We start from the raw sequence: 18,698 nt of genomic DNA, 5'->3' as shown, positions 1-18,698 counted from the left end.
AGAACTGTACCATAAATGTTAATTAAAACACTCAGAAAGGTATTAATATAAAAATATTGTTGTTTTATTTTGCCATGGACTACACTGCAACATACTGAGAGATGTTTTCAATATTCAATACCCCTGCCCCCGCCCCATTGTTCTTAAATATGAATAATTAGAATTAGAAATATTGTACACGACAGTCTTAAGCAGTCAAGTTATTTATTCATTGCTATTTTGTATTGGATCACATTCAATCGTGTAAGTGTACCTAATGCTGTGACTGGTGAGTGAACATAGATAGACGGATGTCAGGCTTCACATTCCGCTGGATCAATAAAGCATGGAATTGATGCTGCCGCGAGACAGCGACACAGGAAATCCACAAAGACAGCTCATGTCTATATTGTTATTTCATGTGACGATGAAATAATCATAAAAAAGCTTAAGCTACTAGGGATGGGAATTTGACCAAATTTCCTTGATTCTATATATGTGCCAGAGGTGGGCATTCCGTGACGGACTGATGGACTGGACGCCCGTTTTGCTGATGATTAATGAATGGCGGTACACTTTTCAAAAATGACGGACTAAGCACTGACGTAAGTGGATTTTCGTCCATCAGGGTAATCGTCGCTACCAGCGTCAAGCCTAAAAATCATCCCAGTGATGGCTTGTACCTCAAAAAAACTCTGATTGGGTCACTCGTAAGTAAAGTTTCAACTATGAATACTGGAATGATGATTAGGGTTGAGGATAAGAAAAAAGAAGCCAAATTGCAAGGCTGTACCTGCAAAATATTACGTTCATATAAATATAGTCACTGTTAACATTCTTTCATGTGGACTTTGCTCAGTGTGCAAAAAAATCATCAAATGGAACCCTTCAAATGTCAAATGAAATGAATTGAAGGCAGATGAGGTGAAATGTTTTTACCGTGGAGCGAGGAGAGGTGACATTGCTGCACGTGGAGAGACTGCCGCTGAGGATCTACACAAGCACATGGATGACACATGACATGAAGTTTGAGATGCCTTCATGCATCCACCCAGGTGTGATGTAATGTATGAAATCAGCTCAAGGGGGTTACAAAAACGATGAAATGAGATCATTTCATGATCTTGTACAGAGAGCGCGGCCATTCCGGTCATGGAGCTGCAGTATGAAAATATGTCAAATAGCAGGTGGTCAATGTTAGCAAGTACATTTTTTATTTTTTTTTTGTAAACCCACACTGAGTGGCCGGGAGTCATCCAACTGCAACCACAGGCAAAACAAACACTATTATTTGACACACTTCAATGATGTTTTTTTTCCTAATTAATTTGCGAACCCCACCTGTCTGATTTCACTCTTGAGTTTGTGCATTCCTGAGCGCTCCGTCTTGGTGGCTCCGGTGTGTCCTAGTTCATGAATAGAGATAGCCGGACTGGTAGCCGTTGACTGGATAGGTCGCACTGAAGCACAGGGACAAGAAAATATACTTCTGACGTACACTCAACAGCCAGAATATAAGACACAACTACAAAAGATAATGAAATCCAATAGCAGGCGTAAAATATAAAGACCGCTGCTGCTCTCAGTCGGATAAAATAGCGGAAAACTCACTGCTTTTTTCCACCCCGAACTCCTTGCCACTGAGGATGTGGTGCAGCAAGTTCTTCATGCCAAAAGGACTGAGGCTCATCAGGCTTTCAGAGGCCTCCTCCCCTACAAAGGAAGGAAGCCTTTTTGAAATGTTATTGTTCATGTTATTGTTCCTTTTCCATGCGCGCATCGTTCGTTCTGGATCAGTTTCGATCCCAGCCAAGAATAGCCTCATAATAATTACCCATATCAAATTATTAACTATAGATTGTTTTAAAATGTATTAATTAGCCTGTCTGAATAAATGGATGATTCTTCCTGAAACAAAGTTGTAGAGGAAAGGCAAATTTGCATTTTTTTTGTATCACATTTATCAGCCGTGCTGAGATGTCTGTTCCTTATGTTTAGTATGTCCAGTTATTATTATGCAGTTACTCTTTCACTGTTTCAAGATTGCCCATGACACTTCAAAGACCACCAGGTGCATGTTTCTGCAATAACCTGTGCAAAAGTGGTGGTTAAATAAACCGTTCTTAGGACTGTTTCGCCTTTTGAACACTTAACAATATCCCATAAAAATATGCAAGATTCTCACCTTTACCACCGTTTTCCTCGATTTAACACATACTTGCAGGCAAGTGCACACATAGACCCCAAGTGATGCTCAAGCACCTGCCTCTTTGCCCTGGATGAATTAAGTACCCCATTTGCTGTAGCCCTTTTTTTTTCATTCGTATATTTAAAAGATAATATATACCCTCTCTGTTATCAGGTACAGCTAAAGTGTTTTGAAATTTGGGGAGAATTTAATTGAGCCCTTGAGAGACTTGTCCATATGCTCCCACCTTGATGAAATGGCGGTGGGTGTTAACATGAATGTGCAAGTGGGTCTGTGCCTGTGGTGTCTGTGGAAGCAGGCTAAGTGCCTACCAGAGCATCTCAGACTGCGAGCCAACTCGGTGGCCATCACTTGCATGATGAGTCCTATTCTCAATCGGAGCATGTCTCCAAATAGGGCAGGCTGGGAGCGCACATACATGGCCAAGTAGACCATGATTTCCTGCAAGACCAGCACACGTCTCACACCGGTTGTCACGGGGAATCAAAACATGACACATCACGAGAGTCACCTGGGTGAGAACGGCAACACTGATGTCCTGGCCGCTGGCTTCAAAGATGAGAGCATTCAACTCCTCGGGGGGGAGAGGACTGGAAAAGAAAAGCATGTGAACAATTCAAGCACAAACTGTCAGTTTAGCAACTTTGACTTACACTGTGATGACTCTTTCCCTTGGTTCAGGAGGAAGACCCACCGTAATCTGCTTGTGGTGGGAAATAAGATCTGTGCAGGCCTGTGCAACACACACATAATATTCATGTATTTGTTAGCATAAAAGTATTTATCTGACCACTGTTGCTGTAGATGCATCTCATTCTGTTTAATTATCATGGAGAATTTAAATTTGATCAGTTGTTCAATTCAAATAGTCAAGCACATATACTATATAAATAGAACATCTCTCACAAATATTTTTATTAGAGATTTGGTGTGGAGAGAAATGCATTTAATAGCTGTAAAATGTGCCTGACCTCAGCGAGGACCTCCACTCTCTTGCGCAGGATTCCCGAGATGTATCTGATGAGACCCCATTCCTTGCAGGCTCCAGCTTGCACATACAGCTCCTCCAACAGGGTGCGCACACTCACCCAACCATGGCCCGGACCCGACACCTCAACCAGCCAATCAGCTCCTCTGGCCAGCAAGCACAAAACAGCATGTAAGTAGATTGATTTTTGTGATTTTTTTTTTTCTATCATTGCTTTTCTTTTTTTTCTTACTTCATCACATAAAGAATATAAAGGATGTCCGCTTGGTCCTGCAGAGTGGGACACTCCTTCAGCTGATTCACCAGCACTGCAAAATCGGTGTTGCCTTGGGCGTCTCGCGGCAAGTGGAGCTCAGCTGCACTGCGACACTTGAATTGGACAACATTGATTCACAGAAAAGCTGTTTGAGTTTTTATTCCATCATTTTTCATATCCATCTTAAAGTGGACGTCAACCCAAACACATTTTTTTCAGGAATATATTCCATGCAAGCCCACCAGTTGAAACAAGGCATTCTGATAAAGATTGCGTTAGTGGAATAAACTGACTGGCTGGCCTGTTTTCTTAAGCTGAGCCGTGATTGGTCGTTACCTGAGCCCTGAGCAGTTGTGATGTCATTTTCAGTCGACAGAAGTGACAAAATGGCCGCCCCCTGAGAATGGGGGGATTTTACTATATTCCCTAAATACAATATTAATCAGAATGCCGTGTTTCAATTAGTGGGCCTGCTGGGAACATATTCATGATTTCCACTTTAAGGTCGATGAATTATTAGGCTTTTTGTCCTCAATAGTCAGACAATTCAGTCCACCAGTAGAATGGCTGGGGTAAAGCAGTAGTAGAAAACTATTGTGTTGTTCTGGTAATACAACTCGGCCCAACTAGTAGGCATGCATCATGCACTAGTAGCCCCCTGGACCCCATGTGGCACCAAAATGTCCACTAGTAGCTTTGCCTCACTAGTGACATTTAGTTGTCCTTCTAATTTGCCAAAGTTGTCCTTCTAGTGTGCAGAAATATCATATAGTAATGGAAAATATGTTACTAATAAGACCTAAGCCTTGTAGAACATGGACCTTAAATTGGATAACTTGGTTTCCTGTACTTAGTCAGTCAGATTAATGTAATAGAAAATGTGCATATTTGCCTACCTTTTGCGGCTTCGCATGTGAAGCGGGCTGAGGAACTTCCAACAGGTTGAGAGATTTACGATGCTTGTTCATGAGAGGTACAACGGGTAGATACATGGAAGACTCTGAAAAACACAGCAATATGTTTGTTGTAATATACATTTGGCGTAGAGGGGCAACTCCAATTTAAATTCAATGCATGGACGTGTTTCAATTATGAAATTGATGTGCAAAAATGTACAAGCCTTAGTGGCATGGAATTCCTTGATTGGTTATGGGGGAGCCATTCTATAGGAATTGTGCTTTGTGATGTTATTATGAACGGAATTTGGGCAATTCCCTGGAGCTATGATGCTCTTTTTGCTAGATTGGTATTATAGATTTTTAAGAATAAAACATACGACAGTACTTTTGGAAAACCAATGGGAAAAGAAAAAAAAAGAGTTATTTAATCTTGAATGTAGCCTAGATGTCGGGGGGGGTGCAAACTTTTTGAGTGAAGGGCCACAACTAAATTGGACAGCCGGAACAGGACATTTGTAGACGTAAAAAAAGATACATGTAAAAATAGTTCCTTTTTAATTTTTTCCAGGGTTGGGCAAGTGACAGCCACTTGATTAATTTTATTTTTTCCAACCAACACCCAAAAATGTTAAAAAATGCTGATAAACATCAATTATGTTTCCCATAAATAAATGCAGGTACATGGGGAAAAAATCATGGAGAAAATGGGAAAAATCTCAAGTTTGAAAATATAATGAAAAAAATAAAAGAAAAATCCGCGAATATGCAAATCCGCGGGGTCCAAACTGCAAATTTTCAGAGAGACTGTCGTTTTAAGTTGTAATATCACCATTCACCAACAGATGGCAGACATGGCTTAGATCGAACGTACGCTCGGTCTTATACTGCCCTATACTACAACAATGTGAGCCTAATTCTTTTTTGCGGATTTGTAATGATATGGAGGACAAAGATAGTATCTCAATAGTATTAAAATGTTGAGTTAGTTGATTTTTATGAAAAAAAAAATGCCCGAAGTCAGCTAGGATAGGCTTCAGCATGCCTGCGACCCTTGGGAGGACAAAGCGGTTCAGATAATGGATGGATAAATGGATGGATGGTTATTTTGTTGCTTCAAACCTTCAAAAATGTATTATTAAAAATGAAATACATTAAGAGCACGTATTTTGCATTTATGAACGTATTTTGTCCATATTTAATATAGCATTTTTGTCATACGTCTGGTTAGGAAGTGTGTGGTCCTATGTGCCCCGCGGTAACACTGATGAAAAATGGTGCCCCCCTCCAGCATTTATGTTGCCCACCACCTAGTGCAGGGAGGCATGCACCTGAGAGCTGGTAATCAACCGTCTTAGGCTGTGCGTCCACACACCAGGCATACATCAGATTGTTGTGCCTACACCGTTGGCTGTTCTGATTCAGTCCCAAGTTAGATTTTTTTGTGTGCCCCTGGATCCTCCATTTAAATTCTGCCATTTTCATGGTCTTCCTCCTTGCTCTATTCCATCCTCATTTAGTTACTGTTTGTTTGAACTTTGTCGATTTTTATGTGAATGCTTGGTGGGCTGATTAAAAAACAGTATAGTCCCTCCATGGCCTTTGCCCACCCCTGCTATTAAGTAGTTGGTGCTCCACTATTCTTTATATGGAATGTTTCAATGAGTCATCATAGAAAACACATTTTAATTTGTTATCAGAGATTGATTATGACTTTTTGGGGGGAAGCTTACAGTTGGTAATGCAATAATAGACAATTCCAACTCACTGGGCACGTTCAGACCCTGAACCTGGGCCATCATAGACAGGATATCTCTGGTGGTGTGTTCAGCACTGAACACGTGGTGCTGCCCGCTCTGGACGGGAGGAAGATGACATCTGGAGGTGGTGCTGTGGAGGAGCTGCGTGAGGTACTGATCAAACATGTCGTTGGTGCCTTCCAGAGAGCAAGGAAAACATTTGGTTAGGAATTCAACTGGAGCGTTCACACACATGGCTGTAAAGTATGGGAATTTTCATTTGGGAATTAAAATGCATGTAAAATAAAAATAAATATTGGCCTCATAATGCACCTGAAGGCTCACAGTGACTGTATTCTTCTCCATAGTCTTTATCTTCCTCTTCATCCTCTTCAAGTAAGCTGTCTTCATTTTCTTCCTCCAAGAAGCTAAGGCGAGTGTGAAAGGAAGTGGTCTGTAGACTGGAGAGGTCCGACATTTGGATCCTGAAGGCACAGCAAATCTTATTTACACTACTCACAAAAAATTAGGGATATGGGGCTTTTCAGGTGAAATTTCAGGATGAACTTAAAATGCACTGGAAAATTTACAGGTGAACTGAATTTTCAACAGAAACACCAGTATCACATTTCATTTTGTGAGTGATGGGAATTCAAATTATTCAACAGAGTTATGCGGCCATATGTGAAACATTAGGAAACAGACCTTGCTCCAGCAAAATAGCCATCCTGCAGCTTCCTCAGCGTTGCTAGGATACACGGATCAATTACATCTCCATCGTCAACTGGGAAAAGGAGATACTGTGAACTATAACAATTGTCACTTGCAAAATGAAACGTAATCAATACAAATGAAGTGATATCAAAAAACAATCAGGATCTGTAACAATAAAAATTACAGTGAACCCTTTAAGCCTAAACAATCCCTTCAGCGTCAAGCTCCATTTTTGTTTTTTTTTATTTGGACACAATTCTTCCGGTATAAAAAAAAATGGAGATTAGAAGTCTATCCCAGAGATGAGCTTCCTTTATTACAGTAAATGTAAAGAAAATGTTTTCAGCAGTATGCTTACAATTTAACTGTCAAAATGTGCTTTTAAATTACTTGCAGACACATAGTTGGCTCTCTGGAGTGCCTGCTTACATCATCAAGTGTGAAAGGAAGCAGCATTTTTGTTTGCTGCCAATTTCTGAAAATGTGCTGTGAGCAAGCAGTTTTTGAGACGTAAATGTGTCATATTATGGGCCCCAAAAAAGTACCTGCACCTCTCGCAGGCAATTAACAAAAAAAGACTTGCACAAAACTCTCATGTAGACCCGAGCAAAAAATAATAATAAAATACAGCCAACAAAAAAACTCTTCCACACAACAAAAAAGGGAGCATATTTGCTTGCCATCAGCTGTTTTAATGTCCTGTAATGTATTAACCAGAATTATAGTGTTTAATAATCAATTCATTTCTTTCTTTGGAATTTCAGCTCATTTTCTTTGCATTCACATGCAACTTCTGAAGGGTAATGTAGTTTGTGCTTAGGTGGCTCTTTACCAAGCATGCTGCGGGTAACGGGGAAGGTCAGGGTGGGTCGTCCTGTCATCCTCCAGCAGGAGGAGAGATAGGCCACCTCTGTACGCAACATCTCCACGATCATCTGGTTGTCCAGGGCCAAGTAGAAATGGTGCTGATCGAGAAACTTGACGGCAGAAGAAGACAGGATTATGAACAGCACCACTAAAGGGGAACGAGGGAATCTTCAACGGGAAGCTTGCTGTACCTGGGGGGTGAATATATACGAGCGGTTCCTGATCTCGTAAAATTTAGATGTTCCCAAAACTCCGATGTGTCTGTAGGGCCTGCCACTCAAATTCAGCTTCTTGCAATTCCCTGTGGCATTGACACACCAAAATGGGATTATTATACAGTAACACACAGTTGACTATTTTGAAAGAAACAACAAGATTAAAACACCGTCACCCTTTAACCTTTTAGGAAACATGACTAAAAATAGGCAAAAATCTTGATCTTTTTTTTTTTTTTGCTTAGATCATTTGTTGCTGAATGATGGCTGATTATACACCCATAAACATTAAGAAAACAGTATTTTGTTTGCGTTTGGTGTTCGGGTACCCAGTCGGACATAAATGTGGCTCAGGATACGAGCAGGAAGGACCCGGATTGGCAGAACCTCGGACAACATTTGGACTTTTATCTCATGCTCGCTCAACAAGTTCTGGATGTCCTCCGATTCTGCTAAGACACAAACTGACACAAACATAGGTTTAAAAAACTGAAAGCAAACATTTGTATAAGCATTTATTCCATACCTTTGATATCCAGCTTCATGTACGAGCACACATTTTGTCCTCACTAGTAAGACCATTCAGAGCATTAGTAGAACAACTGCATCATACTAGTATTTTTTTCCCACTATGAGTACCACTTTCTCCCTACTCAACTCATACTCAGTTAAACCTTACTGGTAAAGTACAGTGATGCACTAGTAACGCTACCAGTCCCAAGAGTAGGTGTGTGTCATTCATTAGTAGCAAAAATGCCCGATTGGAGTTTCCCAGATTTTCACATGTTTTCCTAGTGGTATGCCAAATGTGTCCAACTAAATGTGCAGAAATGTTACACAGTAGTGGAGGTCAGTAACAGATAAAAGCATTGCTAGTAAGACACAGTCGTTCTACTAGTGCACCCTAGTCTTTCTATTCGTGTTTTCTTCCTAATGAGGTCAACCAACCTTGTACCACGACATCTGGTTTTAAATTTGTAGAGAACCTCCTGTTGAGAGGATCGATCTCTCCGGGTGCCAAAAAGCCCTTCAAACAGAAGTTTGGTTGTATCAACAATTAGTATAGCAGTCAACAACACAAGTGGTGCTACGGCTTATATGCTTTATCCAGCCACCTCAGCCAAAAGGCAGCCCAGGATGTACAACGATTGTCCCCACATGTGAGGCACCTGGCCCATGGCTACTCGGTCCACGGAGTGGGGGTTGCTGTACTCCTGCTCCACCTGCAATCACATACAGCTTCTTTCTTCCAAATGTAATGTATGATAATCAATCTCAGGTATAAATATAAACAGACAGACAAAATTCGGTACCCCTGATCTCCATCTTAAGGTTCATACTAGTACACTCTTTGTCCACACAAAAAAAGACAATTCCATGCACGATTAGATTGACTGTCTCTTAATATTATTGTTTCTTTCACTCCTGGTGACACTTCAGTTCTACTGCTATGCAATTAAACCTTATTAACAACCTATTAACTTATTATTCCCTTCGTTCACGGCCTTCAAAATAAAAGCATACCAGCAAACCACTATACACAGCAGGTTTGCTACGGCGTATTTCCGGGAGTAGGGAAGACGCCAGAAGAAGTGCATGAACTGCACCTTGATGTGCCATCGTCATACTTGAGTGCTGCGCGCAGTTTAATATACTCCCGGACACAAGTTGTTTTGAAACAGTTGAGTTCCAAGCCGGGGGGCGTCGCTTTAAAAAGACAGCGACAACAATGGATATCATGCCTGCTACAACCTTAAAGGGACCGAGATGACTAGACGATGCATTTCATTTTCTTGCCATACTAGTTTGCTTTGCAGCAGCAACAAGTTGCCAGTCGTGAGTTGGCATCATCATGTTACTAGTACTTTTATGACATAAAATTGTACTGGTTAACATCTAGTGCATATGTCATAGGACCAGCAGAAGATGTTAACTTGTGTACATTTTTGCCACATTAGTAACATGTAGTTGTCCTACTAGTGTGCAAAAATGTCATAGTGGGGAAAAAATGTCGTTCTACTAGTCCGTCCGTCCATCCATCCATCTATCTAGCCCTCTCAATGGAGCAATGTACCTTGTCACTTGGTACAGCATAAAGTTCAGGTAGCAATTTGATGCCATTTTTCCCCCGGATCAAAATGCCTTCCAGTGCCTCACGGTACTCCTGCACCTGAACACAATACACAATAATTTTGTCCAATGTTACTGTACATCCACAGCCAGTCATTAAAAAAAAATACATATCATAATTGAAGCAGCGAGGTTGGCTTTCTTACTTGCACTTGGTCTCCTGTAAAGATACCATCAAGAATGAGGTAGGTCCAGAAGACCGGCCACTCGCATTCAATATTCTCAAACAACTTCAGCTCAGCAGGATCATAATGCAGCCGGGTTGGGTCCTGGGCAATAGGACAAAATATTCGATTCACAAGTGATGGGAAAATGAAGCTTCAAAATGCTTCATGAACCAATTATTGTATGTTTTGACTCTTCTACATGACATCGTCGATTTAAAGAAAGGGGTTTAAGAAACGGCATGTCAGTGTGCTTTCATCCCTATGTTGAACAGAGAGTGCCATCTAGAGGAGTCAAAAACAACCACTGGTTCATGGAGTATCGTTAAGGTTCATTTTCCCATCACTACGATTCACTACGTAGGTACACATGTGCAATTCATTGAGATCTAATACAAAAACTGATGAAAACAAAACGGTGAGGTGATGCACAGCCAGGAAACAACTGCACTGTTCTGCTCTTTGGTCACACACTATATATTATGTAATAGTGCCTGCGGTGATTTAACCCATTCGTACATTATTTATGCTTCAAATACAAGATTGCTGAAAATCTCACCTCTTTAGGACAATGATATCCATCCCTGATGAAGCGACAACAGCCATAGCGTCCCTGAATACAAGGGTAGCAGTATTACATGAGTATAGCACAGTGTACCTTTACTCAGCCAAGACACTTAATCTATTAGAAAAATCTCACCAAAGAAAATTTACACAAAAAGTATGTATACTGAAATAATTATCTCACTTCAATGTATCCACAAATGTACTTACTAATGTGAAATCTGTCCTGTTTTTTTTTTTCAAACCCAAAGCAAGTATTTGTTGTATGAACGGAAACCAGTTAATTGTACCTGCTGCCATCAAGTGGAAGAGCACTTCATTATTCTGCCTGTCGTAGCAGGCATATATAGATGTAATATTTGTAGTGTGTAAATAACATATTTTTGGACCAATTAAGAGAAATTGGATGATGGGGATTCACTGTAAAACACACTATTTCTGAATAGCTTTCGCGAAATGTGGTTTTAAATAGTACCTGCAATTTACCGATGATCTCGGACTTGGTGATGGCCACCAACTCTGCATCCTCCACAGCAAACGAGGGGAAGGAAATAACAGACAGGAGGCCGGCATCTATCTCCTTAGAAGTGGACGCTCTGGGCAGCATGGAGCACAGGATGGACTGACGTGTGTCAAAAGAGGCAATTTAGATGATTTTTCATTTAATATCTACAACAGCACTGGAGGCACACACTCTCGAGCTCTCTGAGTATGGCTTTGAGCATTTATTCGATACGTTTGATGTCCATCTTAAGGTCCATGCACTTGTATGCTCTTTGTCCTCACTAGTAAGACAACTCAGCACACTTGTAGAACAACTGTGTCTTTCTTTCTTTTCCCCATGCCTCCCACTACCATATGAAATGTCTTGACACTACTAGGATAATTTTGGCATATTAGGAAAACCACGTTAGTAAGTCAAATACTGTTTACATGCAATGGTCAACTAGTTCACCGTTTTGTTTTGCCACACTAGTTAAATGTATTTGTATTTGTTGCTACTAGTATGCCAAAGTTATCCTAGTTTACAGAAATGTCATTCATGTTACCAAAATATCGCACTAGTTTTTATTTAGTCATGTACTAGTACATATAAGATTCTACCTTAAAGCGGAAGTCAACCCAAACATATTTTTTTCAAGAATATGTTCAATGCAGGCCCACTAGTTGAAACAAGGCATTCTGATAAATTTTGCATTTGTGGAATAAGAGTTAATCCATCCGTTTTTAGCCATCTCCGGGGGCGGCCATTTTGTCACTTCTGTCGACTGAAAATGACATCCCAAATGCTCAGGGCTCAGGTAACGACCAATCACAGCTCAGGTGTTTTCTGAAGCTGAGCCGTGATTGGTCGTTACCTGAGCCGAGTAGTTGTGATGTAATTTTCAGTGGACAGAAGTGACAAAATGGCCGCCCCCACAGATGTCTAAAAATGGGTGGATTTTGCTGCTTAACTCATATTCCACAAACGCAATATTAATCAGAATGCCGTGTTTCAACTAGTGGGCCAGCATACAACATATTCTTAAAAAAATATGTTTGGGTTGACTTCTTTAAACTGGACCTTAATTGGACCTTAGGATGGATATCAAGGTTATCAAAAATGTCATTAGCAGTAATAGCACGCAGATGTTATCTACAGTAGTGCACAGTTTTGCCTCACTAGTAACATGTTCACAAGCTGCCCTACTAGTGTAAGGAAATGTTATTCGTGTCACAGAAATTTCCTCCTTGTTGCATGTAGTCATGTACTAATATTTGTAAAATTGTACATGCTAATACTAAGCGCTTCACTAATAATATTAGTAGTGCCCAGATATCAACCAGTGTGCAGTGTTGTCCTATTAGTAACATGCACTTTTAGTATGCCAAGGTTGTCCCACTAGTGAGCAGAAATAGACATGCATTCATACAGTTGTACTTAACAATGGATAGCAAGGATGTCGAATTAATGAATTCCACACATGTGCATGCTTAGAAGGTTGAAGGCACCTGACAGTGTTCCACTTCATCGGGAAGTACGTGGATGACAGACTTTGGGCCACCGTGGGCGCCAAAAAGATCCAGCTCGTCAATAGCCTCAAGAGCTGCCTGGAAGCCAACAAAACAAACAACACACATACATGGACACATTGGATTGGTTTGGATCGCATTCCCAACCAATGTACAAATAATATATCTTTGTTCATCTATATACTGTATGTCAGTGATGTGTAGTGACAAACAGAACAATTAAATAGCAGAAGATAGCAGAAGATATATAATTTATCGACTTTTTGACACATTTTTGTTTAGTGACGTTTCTTGAGATTTTTCAAATGTAAATTACGTGCCTTAGCCTTATTAAGGTTGTGACCTAATGAACTGATTGGTGAGTGTAAATAAAGTGAAACCCCACAACCAAAATCTAAGAGTAAATACCATCAGCCCCTTCAAAAGGATTTGTAATTGCCTAGAGATGCCACAAGATAGCAGCAAAGGGCTACTTTTGTATAAATGAAGCGTCTCAACTTACTTTAATTTCCTTGGGAATGTCACCAAATGGCACAAAAAGAATGAATTAGCGACAGGCGGATTGGTTCCCACTCCAAAAAATCCCAGAGAATCCATGAATGCCAGACCACGAATATGCAGGGTACATTGTAATTCGACAAATAAATTTGCAATTAAAATACCTTTGCGATTCCGATAGAGCTGCCGTTGAGCTCAGGGATGCCCTGGTTGGTTTTGTCACCTCGCTCCCACATACCATAATCCTAAAAGAAGGCAGCAGGCCTTGATTCAAAATGTCTTCAATTTGCAACATTTCCCTCCCAAAATCATCATGCTTACCGCAACCTTGTACGCTGCCTCAATGTAGAAGACCAAGTTTTGGATAAAAGCCACCTCATCCAAGTTTGAGATGATACGAAGACCTGCGTGACCAAATGATTTTTTTTAGCATCTCTGATATGATGTGAAGAGAATATTGAGTCATTTAAAAATAAATACCAAAAAAAGGTTCCAAAATAACATTTACCACTCACATGCACCCAAAAAAACCCTCACAAAACAAAAACATCTCACGCCTATAAACCTTCTCATCACATAAAAAAAAAATGTCAATTCCTCTTCAGCATTCAAGATTTACAATAGCTTTCAGTTTCACTTTTGAGCTTACTTTCGCACACAATTCTTAACTCTCACACTTTCAATGTTTTATTGAGACCAAAAGTGTCTCACTGACACAAAAAAAATATTGCTTTTTTTCTCTGCATTTGCAGGGTTGGGTTTTTTTTCACAATGGAGAACTTTTCGGATATGTGTGTGTAAGAGTTCTTTTGGCATATGAGAGGGTGGGAGAGTTTTTCTGTGTGTGTTAGTGTTTTTGGGGTGCAAGAGAGAGGGATTTGTTGCACGAGAGATTTCTTTGGAGATTTCTTTCGCAATTTATGTCTGTATATGGAGCGATTTTTGGTGTACATGAACAAACAAAGATTATTATTAGGTTGTTGTTTTTGGGGGAGGTTGGTTTTTGGTACGTGTGTGGAAGTCTACCAATTGATTATGAAGATTTGTGGCAGCATGACGTGAGATAGCTTTTAGCTGTGTGACATTTTTAGTGTATGAGTTTTTGTGTGTGGGGTGGGTGTGGGGGTGCATGTGACGTGTACATTTTTGGGTGTGTGAGTCTTTTTGGGGTAAGTGAGAGTGTTTTTTAAATTGTTTTTCGGCGTTGTAAAAGTTTTTGTGTGAGTGAGAGTTTATTTCATGTGCATGAGTGGTAAATGTTATTTTTGGCCTAAATACACCCCCATACAAATAAAGCCAAGGCCCAAACCTGAGGCCGTCATCTGTGCCAACATCAGCAAGTAAATCGAGGTGGCATCCACCTGAAGATGACCCCATTGGTCATCTCCCACCACTGTGGCACAAGTGAGAGTATCATATTTGGCATGCAAACAATCCTTGGTACTCTGAGTGTGCTTGAACCTCTCCACCTTGGCAACCTGAAAACAAACAACACGGTGTAGTTACAGTAGAGCCAGACCCTGGTCAATAGCCTCATAATAAACGTCCACAGCAAATTATGAATGACAGACTTTTTCAAAATCTATTAATAGCTTGTCTGGTATGGATAAATGGATGATTGTTACTGAACACAGGCCTGTCTTACCTGTCTTATCATGCAACGCAGTAGTCCTTGCATCAGTTTGACCACACTCTGTCAAGAAAGCACATTAGAGTAAATACAGTTGAACTCCACTCAACTGGCAACTGTCCATGAACACAGTGTTATGGTGAAGAGCCATACATACATACAGTGGATAATAAAAAATTTTTAAAAAGTCAACACACCGCTGTCAAAATGCCAGGTTTTTGTGATTAAAAAAATGATACCAAGATAAATCATTTCAAAACTTTTGCCACAGTAACATTAGTTTGTGTTGAATCCTACTAAAACACATCAAATAAAATCTTTGAGCCAACATCCATATACTGTACAGTAAGCAAGTGGGCGGTAAAAGAAAAGAGGAATGTCTACTAGTACTACTGGCAATCACAAACACCTGCTCCAGTTCGTAGGCCTTGGCCTTGTCCTCATCTCGGTCGGCATTCTTGCGATAGGCCATGCCCAGCCCCCACACGGCCAGAATACTGTACACATTATCCCTGACCCAGGCATCCTTTTTCTGGGTGCTGGCAGGCAAGAGCCCTGACACCGGGTTCTGAAACACACACACACACACGCGCACAACTAAATCACAAAAATCAATTTCAGGCGGAGGAGAATGGACTTGAAAGCCTCCTGAAAGGTTTATTAGCCCATTCATTTACAGTGCCTCTCACTAGTAAGACAATTACATTTAGCACGCTGGTAGAATGACAACCCCAGTACGGTAATATGGGTGGGACAACTACATGTTACTAGTCAGGACAAAGAGCATACTAGTACATCGACCTTGAGATGGACATTAAGGATAGGACTAGGGTGCACTAGTAGAATGCCTTACTACATCTAGTAATGATTTTTTTCCACTACTGTCTTCCATTTCTGCACTAGTAGTCGGACAACTCTGGTGTAATAGTAGGACTACATGGAACTACAAGTTACTAAAGAGGAAAAACTACAAGCGGGCTATTAGTGTGTTACTTACCAGCTCTTAGTAAGGTTTAATTGTGTACTAGTAGGCCAGGAAAAAGCGTGAATACTAAAACACAGCTGTTCTGCTTGTGCACCTTAGTCATTTTACTAGTGTGCGCTACTTGTTCTATTAGTATGCTGAATTGTCTTAATAGTGAAAGCAAAGACCATACTAGTACACTGGGGCTAGAGTGCACTAGTAAAATAATGGTGTCTTAGTAGAAACATTTTTTTCCACTTCCTTCCTTCCACTAGTATGTTACATTTATACATGTTACGAGTTGGGAATGTTGCTAGTGAGTCAAAAAATGACACTAGTGTTCATTTTGGTGCTGCTAGAGGATCCACGAGGCTACTAGTGTATGACACATGCCTTTAGCTGGGTCATGTCATGTTAGTAGTGCAGCACTGTAGTTTACTAGTCTGTTTTACTTGCAAACTAGTAGGCCAAATGTGGAACTCGTACTGGAAAAAAAAATTCTAGTTATTAGTAAGACATTCATTAGTGGGCTGAATTGTACGACTAGTGAGGACAAAGAGCATACTACTGTAGTGCATTGACCTTAGGATGGATATCACGGATATCAAACGGCAGCTGCAACAATTACCGTAAGTAAATTACTGCAGAAATATAAATAAATAAATTAATTAAAATAAACACTGCTGCTTCATTTCAGATTTTAAAAAATGAAATGAATGAAAATACTGTACATATAGTAATGCACATTTCTTTCTTTCTTTCTTTTTCGCTAATTATTAATTTCCTGTTTTGAAAGAATATCAGTTTTAACTGCAGCTCTTTGCAGAGTGCATACATCCTAGTTCCCTAAAAATATGAGCCTCTTACAAGGCAAGAAAAGGAAAATTACCACAAAATATGTGGTATAGAACTATGTCATCAGAGAGGAATACGGGTGTGGTGGGCATTCGTACAAAGCAGACGTGTCCAACGTGCTTCAAGAGCCGAGTCCCAGGCGGCAGGCCTCAATCTACACCAGGGTTGACCTTTGCCCGTGTTTGTTTCTATGCACTTCACACTGGTGGAGCCTGAACCTCAAGGGACAACAGAACATCTGGATATGTCGATGCAAACAAACACACAGCATGTCTCTAAATATTGACTCCCACAACCAATGGCTGACCTTTAAATACCGTTTTGGCCAAATTGTTGGGAAGACTTTTAGTCCACCAATGTGGGTCAATTGAAGGGACATTCTAATGCACTTGTTTAAACCAAAATAATATTTATGCGCTATTTTTTAATTAGTACTTAGTGTCACTGAAAAAATAGCACTCTTATCTCTGTAAAGGGATGTTTTTATGTAGCTTCTTGTATTAATGAAACAGGGACAAATAAACTCTTTTATATAAAAAAAATATATATTTTGTCAATTTGTCATGCAACAAATAACATAACACATTTAAAAGAGTTTACTTGACCCTGTTATGCTGGATCTCATTAAACTTTGTGAATGCGCCTAATAAAGTGGCATGTCAGTATAATTACACAATTAATTGGATTTGATCTGCTTTACTGCACACTTGATTTTGCGAACGACTCTTTGTACATTTGTGTATACGTCCTAAATTTATATTTTGTTACTTTTTTGCAAAAGTACTAGCAGGAATTCTCTGTGGTACAAGTGATGTGCGGGCTCTCTCTTTTGGTATACGCAAGAATCGCGGTATTAAATGTTCAAACAGTGCATAGTGTTAGTGTCTAAAACGTTTTGTTTAATCCAGTTAAATACATATGTTCAGTTTAGTTCAGTTGTATTTAACTTTAAAGTTATAACTTCGCATTTAATCTTTTAGAAATGTTTGGTCTCAAACAATTATTTGGTATTTTTTAATGTAACTTTAATGTGCATTACATTTTGATTGAATCATTATTTAAACCCCATTTTTAATTTTCGATATTTAATCACAGTGTTAGCGGAAAAGTGCAAGATTTTTAGAACCACCGTACTGGTGCGACTCCAACTCCCAGATACAAATTCCTTGAGTGTTTTAAACATACAGTACTTATAACAATGATCCAATAACAATAATTCTGATTAGGATTTTAATAATTATGGCTGTTGGATGTTTTCAAGTCTTGTGCAAAACATTTTTTTTTAATTAAAAAAGCTACGGAAATATGTGATAGTAGCTATTCCTCTAAAAAAAATCATATTCTAAAGCAGTAAATAGTAAATACAATATATAAACACTGCACTTGAAAACAGTCAAATAAAAAAGAAATGTACTTACAAAATTCAAATGCATTGTAAATAAAAGTTAAATAAAAATGTGTAATTTAAAAGTTAAATACAACTGGACAATACTTAGACAGTGATTCTTTCATATACCACATGAGGGAGCCCTCGTTCTACTAGCGGTACTTGAACTACATTTTGAGAATCACTGTTTCTGTTGTCCAAAATTCAAGCTCCATTTTGTCATGAACTGTCAAAAACATGCAAGTGTTGAGTACCTGGTGACACAGAATAGTCTCCTGGACAAGCCTTGCATATCCGTCCAGCCTCACTCCCGAATTACTCCGGCTCCTCATCCTCGCTTCACAGTGTGGTTATGGCCGAAGAAGCCCACGTCACATGTTTAATGTGCAAATCACGATACGAAGACCTTTCAATAAGCCGCCCTGCACTGCAGTCAGTGAACCATCCCGGGCTGGCGCTGTTCTCACACTCTCCTCTTCAAACGGCTTTGAGTGGCTACGATTTCCTACCGAAGAGCATCCACGCGGCTTTTGACATTATTGACACACTCGGACGCAAAAATAGTGAAGACGTCAAAGGCAGTGGTTGGTTGTCACAAACGACGCGCTTTGTCGCATGAAGCCCAAAAGA

At 39.9% G+C, this 18,698-nt stretch overlaps 1 protein-coding gene across 6 annotated transcripts in view; it reads right to left on the bottom strand.

Moving 5' to 3' along the window:
- The window catches only part of LOC147150247 (phosphorylase b kinase regulatory subunit alpha, liver isoform), a 22,890-nt gene extending 4,192 nt beyond the window's left edge, over positions 1-18,698 (bottom strand). The window contains exons 1-29 of one of the 6 annotated variants that reach the window (XM_086025322.1): positions 18,323-18,698; positions 15,272-15,430; positions 14,878-14,925; positions 14,542-14,710; positions 13,554-13,636; positions 13,397-13,477; positions 12,714-12,812; positions 11,197-11,343; positions 10,717-10,770; positions 10,140-10,262; positions 9,938-10,033; positions 8,979-9,086; positions 8,812-8,890; positions 8,193-8,327; positions 7,840-7,949; positions 7,614-7,758; positions 6,773-6,851; positions 6,401-6,552; positions 6,097-6,264; positions 4,329-4,432; positions 3,409-3,545; positions 3,160-3,322; positions 2,842-2,921; positions 2,700-2,778; positions 2,500-2,629; positions 1,591-1,692; positions 1,321-1,439; positions 1,216-1,239; positions 919-972 (exon numbers count right to left, since the gene is read on the bottom strand). In XM_086025322.1, coding sequence (XP_085881448.1) covers positions 919-972; positions 1,216-1,239; positions 1,321-1,439; positions 1,591-1,692; positions 2,500-2,629; positions 2,700-2,778; positions 2,842-2,921; positions 3,160-3,322; positions 3,409-3,545; positions 4,329-4,432; positions 6,097-6,264; positions 6,401-6,552; positions 6,773-6,851; positions 7,614-7,758; positions 7,840-7,949; positions 8,193-8,327; positions 8,812-8,890; positions 8,979-9,086; positions 9,938-10,033; positions 10,140-10,262; positions 10,717-10,770; positions 11,197-11,343; positions 12,714-12,812; positions 13,397-13,477; positions 13,554-13,636; positions 14,542-14,710; positions 14,878-14,925; positions 15,272-15,430; positions 18,323-18,400 — 3,105 coding nt within the window. In that variant the 5' untranslated portion in view covers positions 18,401-18,698. Of the gene's footprint in view, positions 1-918; positions 973-1,215; positions 1,240-1,320; positions 1,440-1,590; positions 1,693-2,499; positions 2,630-2,699; positions 2,779-2,841; positions 2,922-3,159; positions 3,323-3,408; positions 3,546-4,328; positions 4,433-6,096; positions 6,265-6,400; positions 6,553-6,772; positions 6,852-7,613; positions 7,759-7,839; positions 8,002-8,175; positions 8,328-8,811; positions 8,891-8,978; positions 9,087-9,937; positions 10,034-10,139; positions 10,263-10,716; positions 10,771-11,196; positions 11,344-12,713; positions 12,813-13,396; positions 13,478-13,553; positions 13,637-14,541; positions 14,711-14,877; positions 14,926-15,271; positions 15,431-18,322 lie in introns of those variants that run through there. The other 5 variants (XM_086025327.1, XM_086025323.1, XM_086025324.1 and 2 more) reach the window with 5 other exon arrangements.

This window comes from Filicampus tigris, chromosome 3, assembly GCF_054856515.1.
Source record: "Filicampus tigris isolate MCC_2025a chromosome 3, RoL_Ftig_1.0, whole genome shotgun sequence".
Lineage (NCBI taxonomy): Eukaryota > Metazoa > Chordata > Actinopteri > Syngnathiformes > Syngnathidae > Filicampus > Filicampus tigris.
The sequence above is the reverse complement of the archived record's forward strand: the minus strand, read 5'-3'. Positions and strand labels throughout refer to the sequence as shown.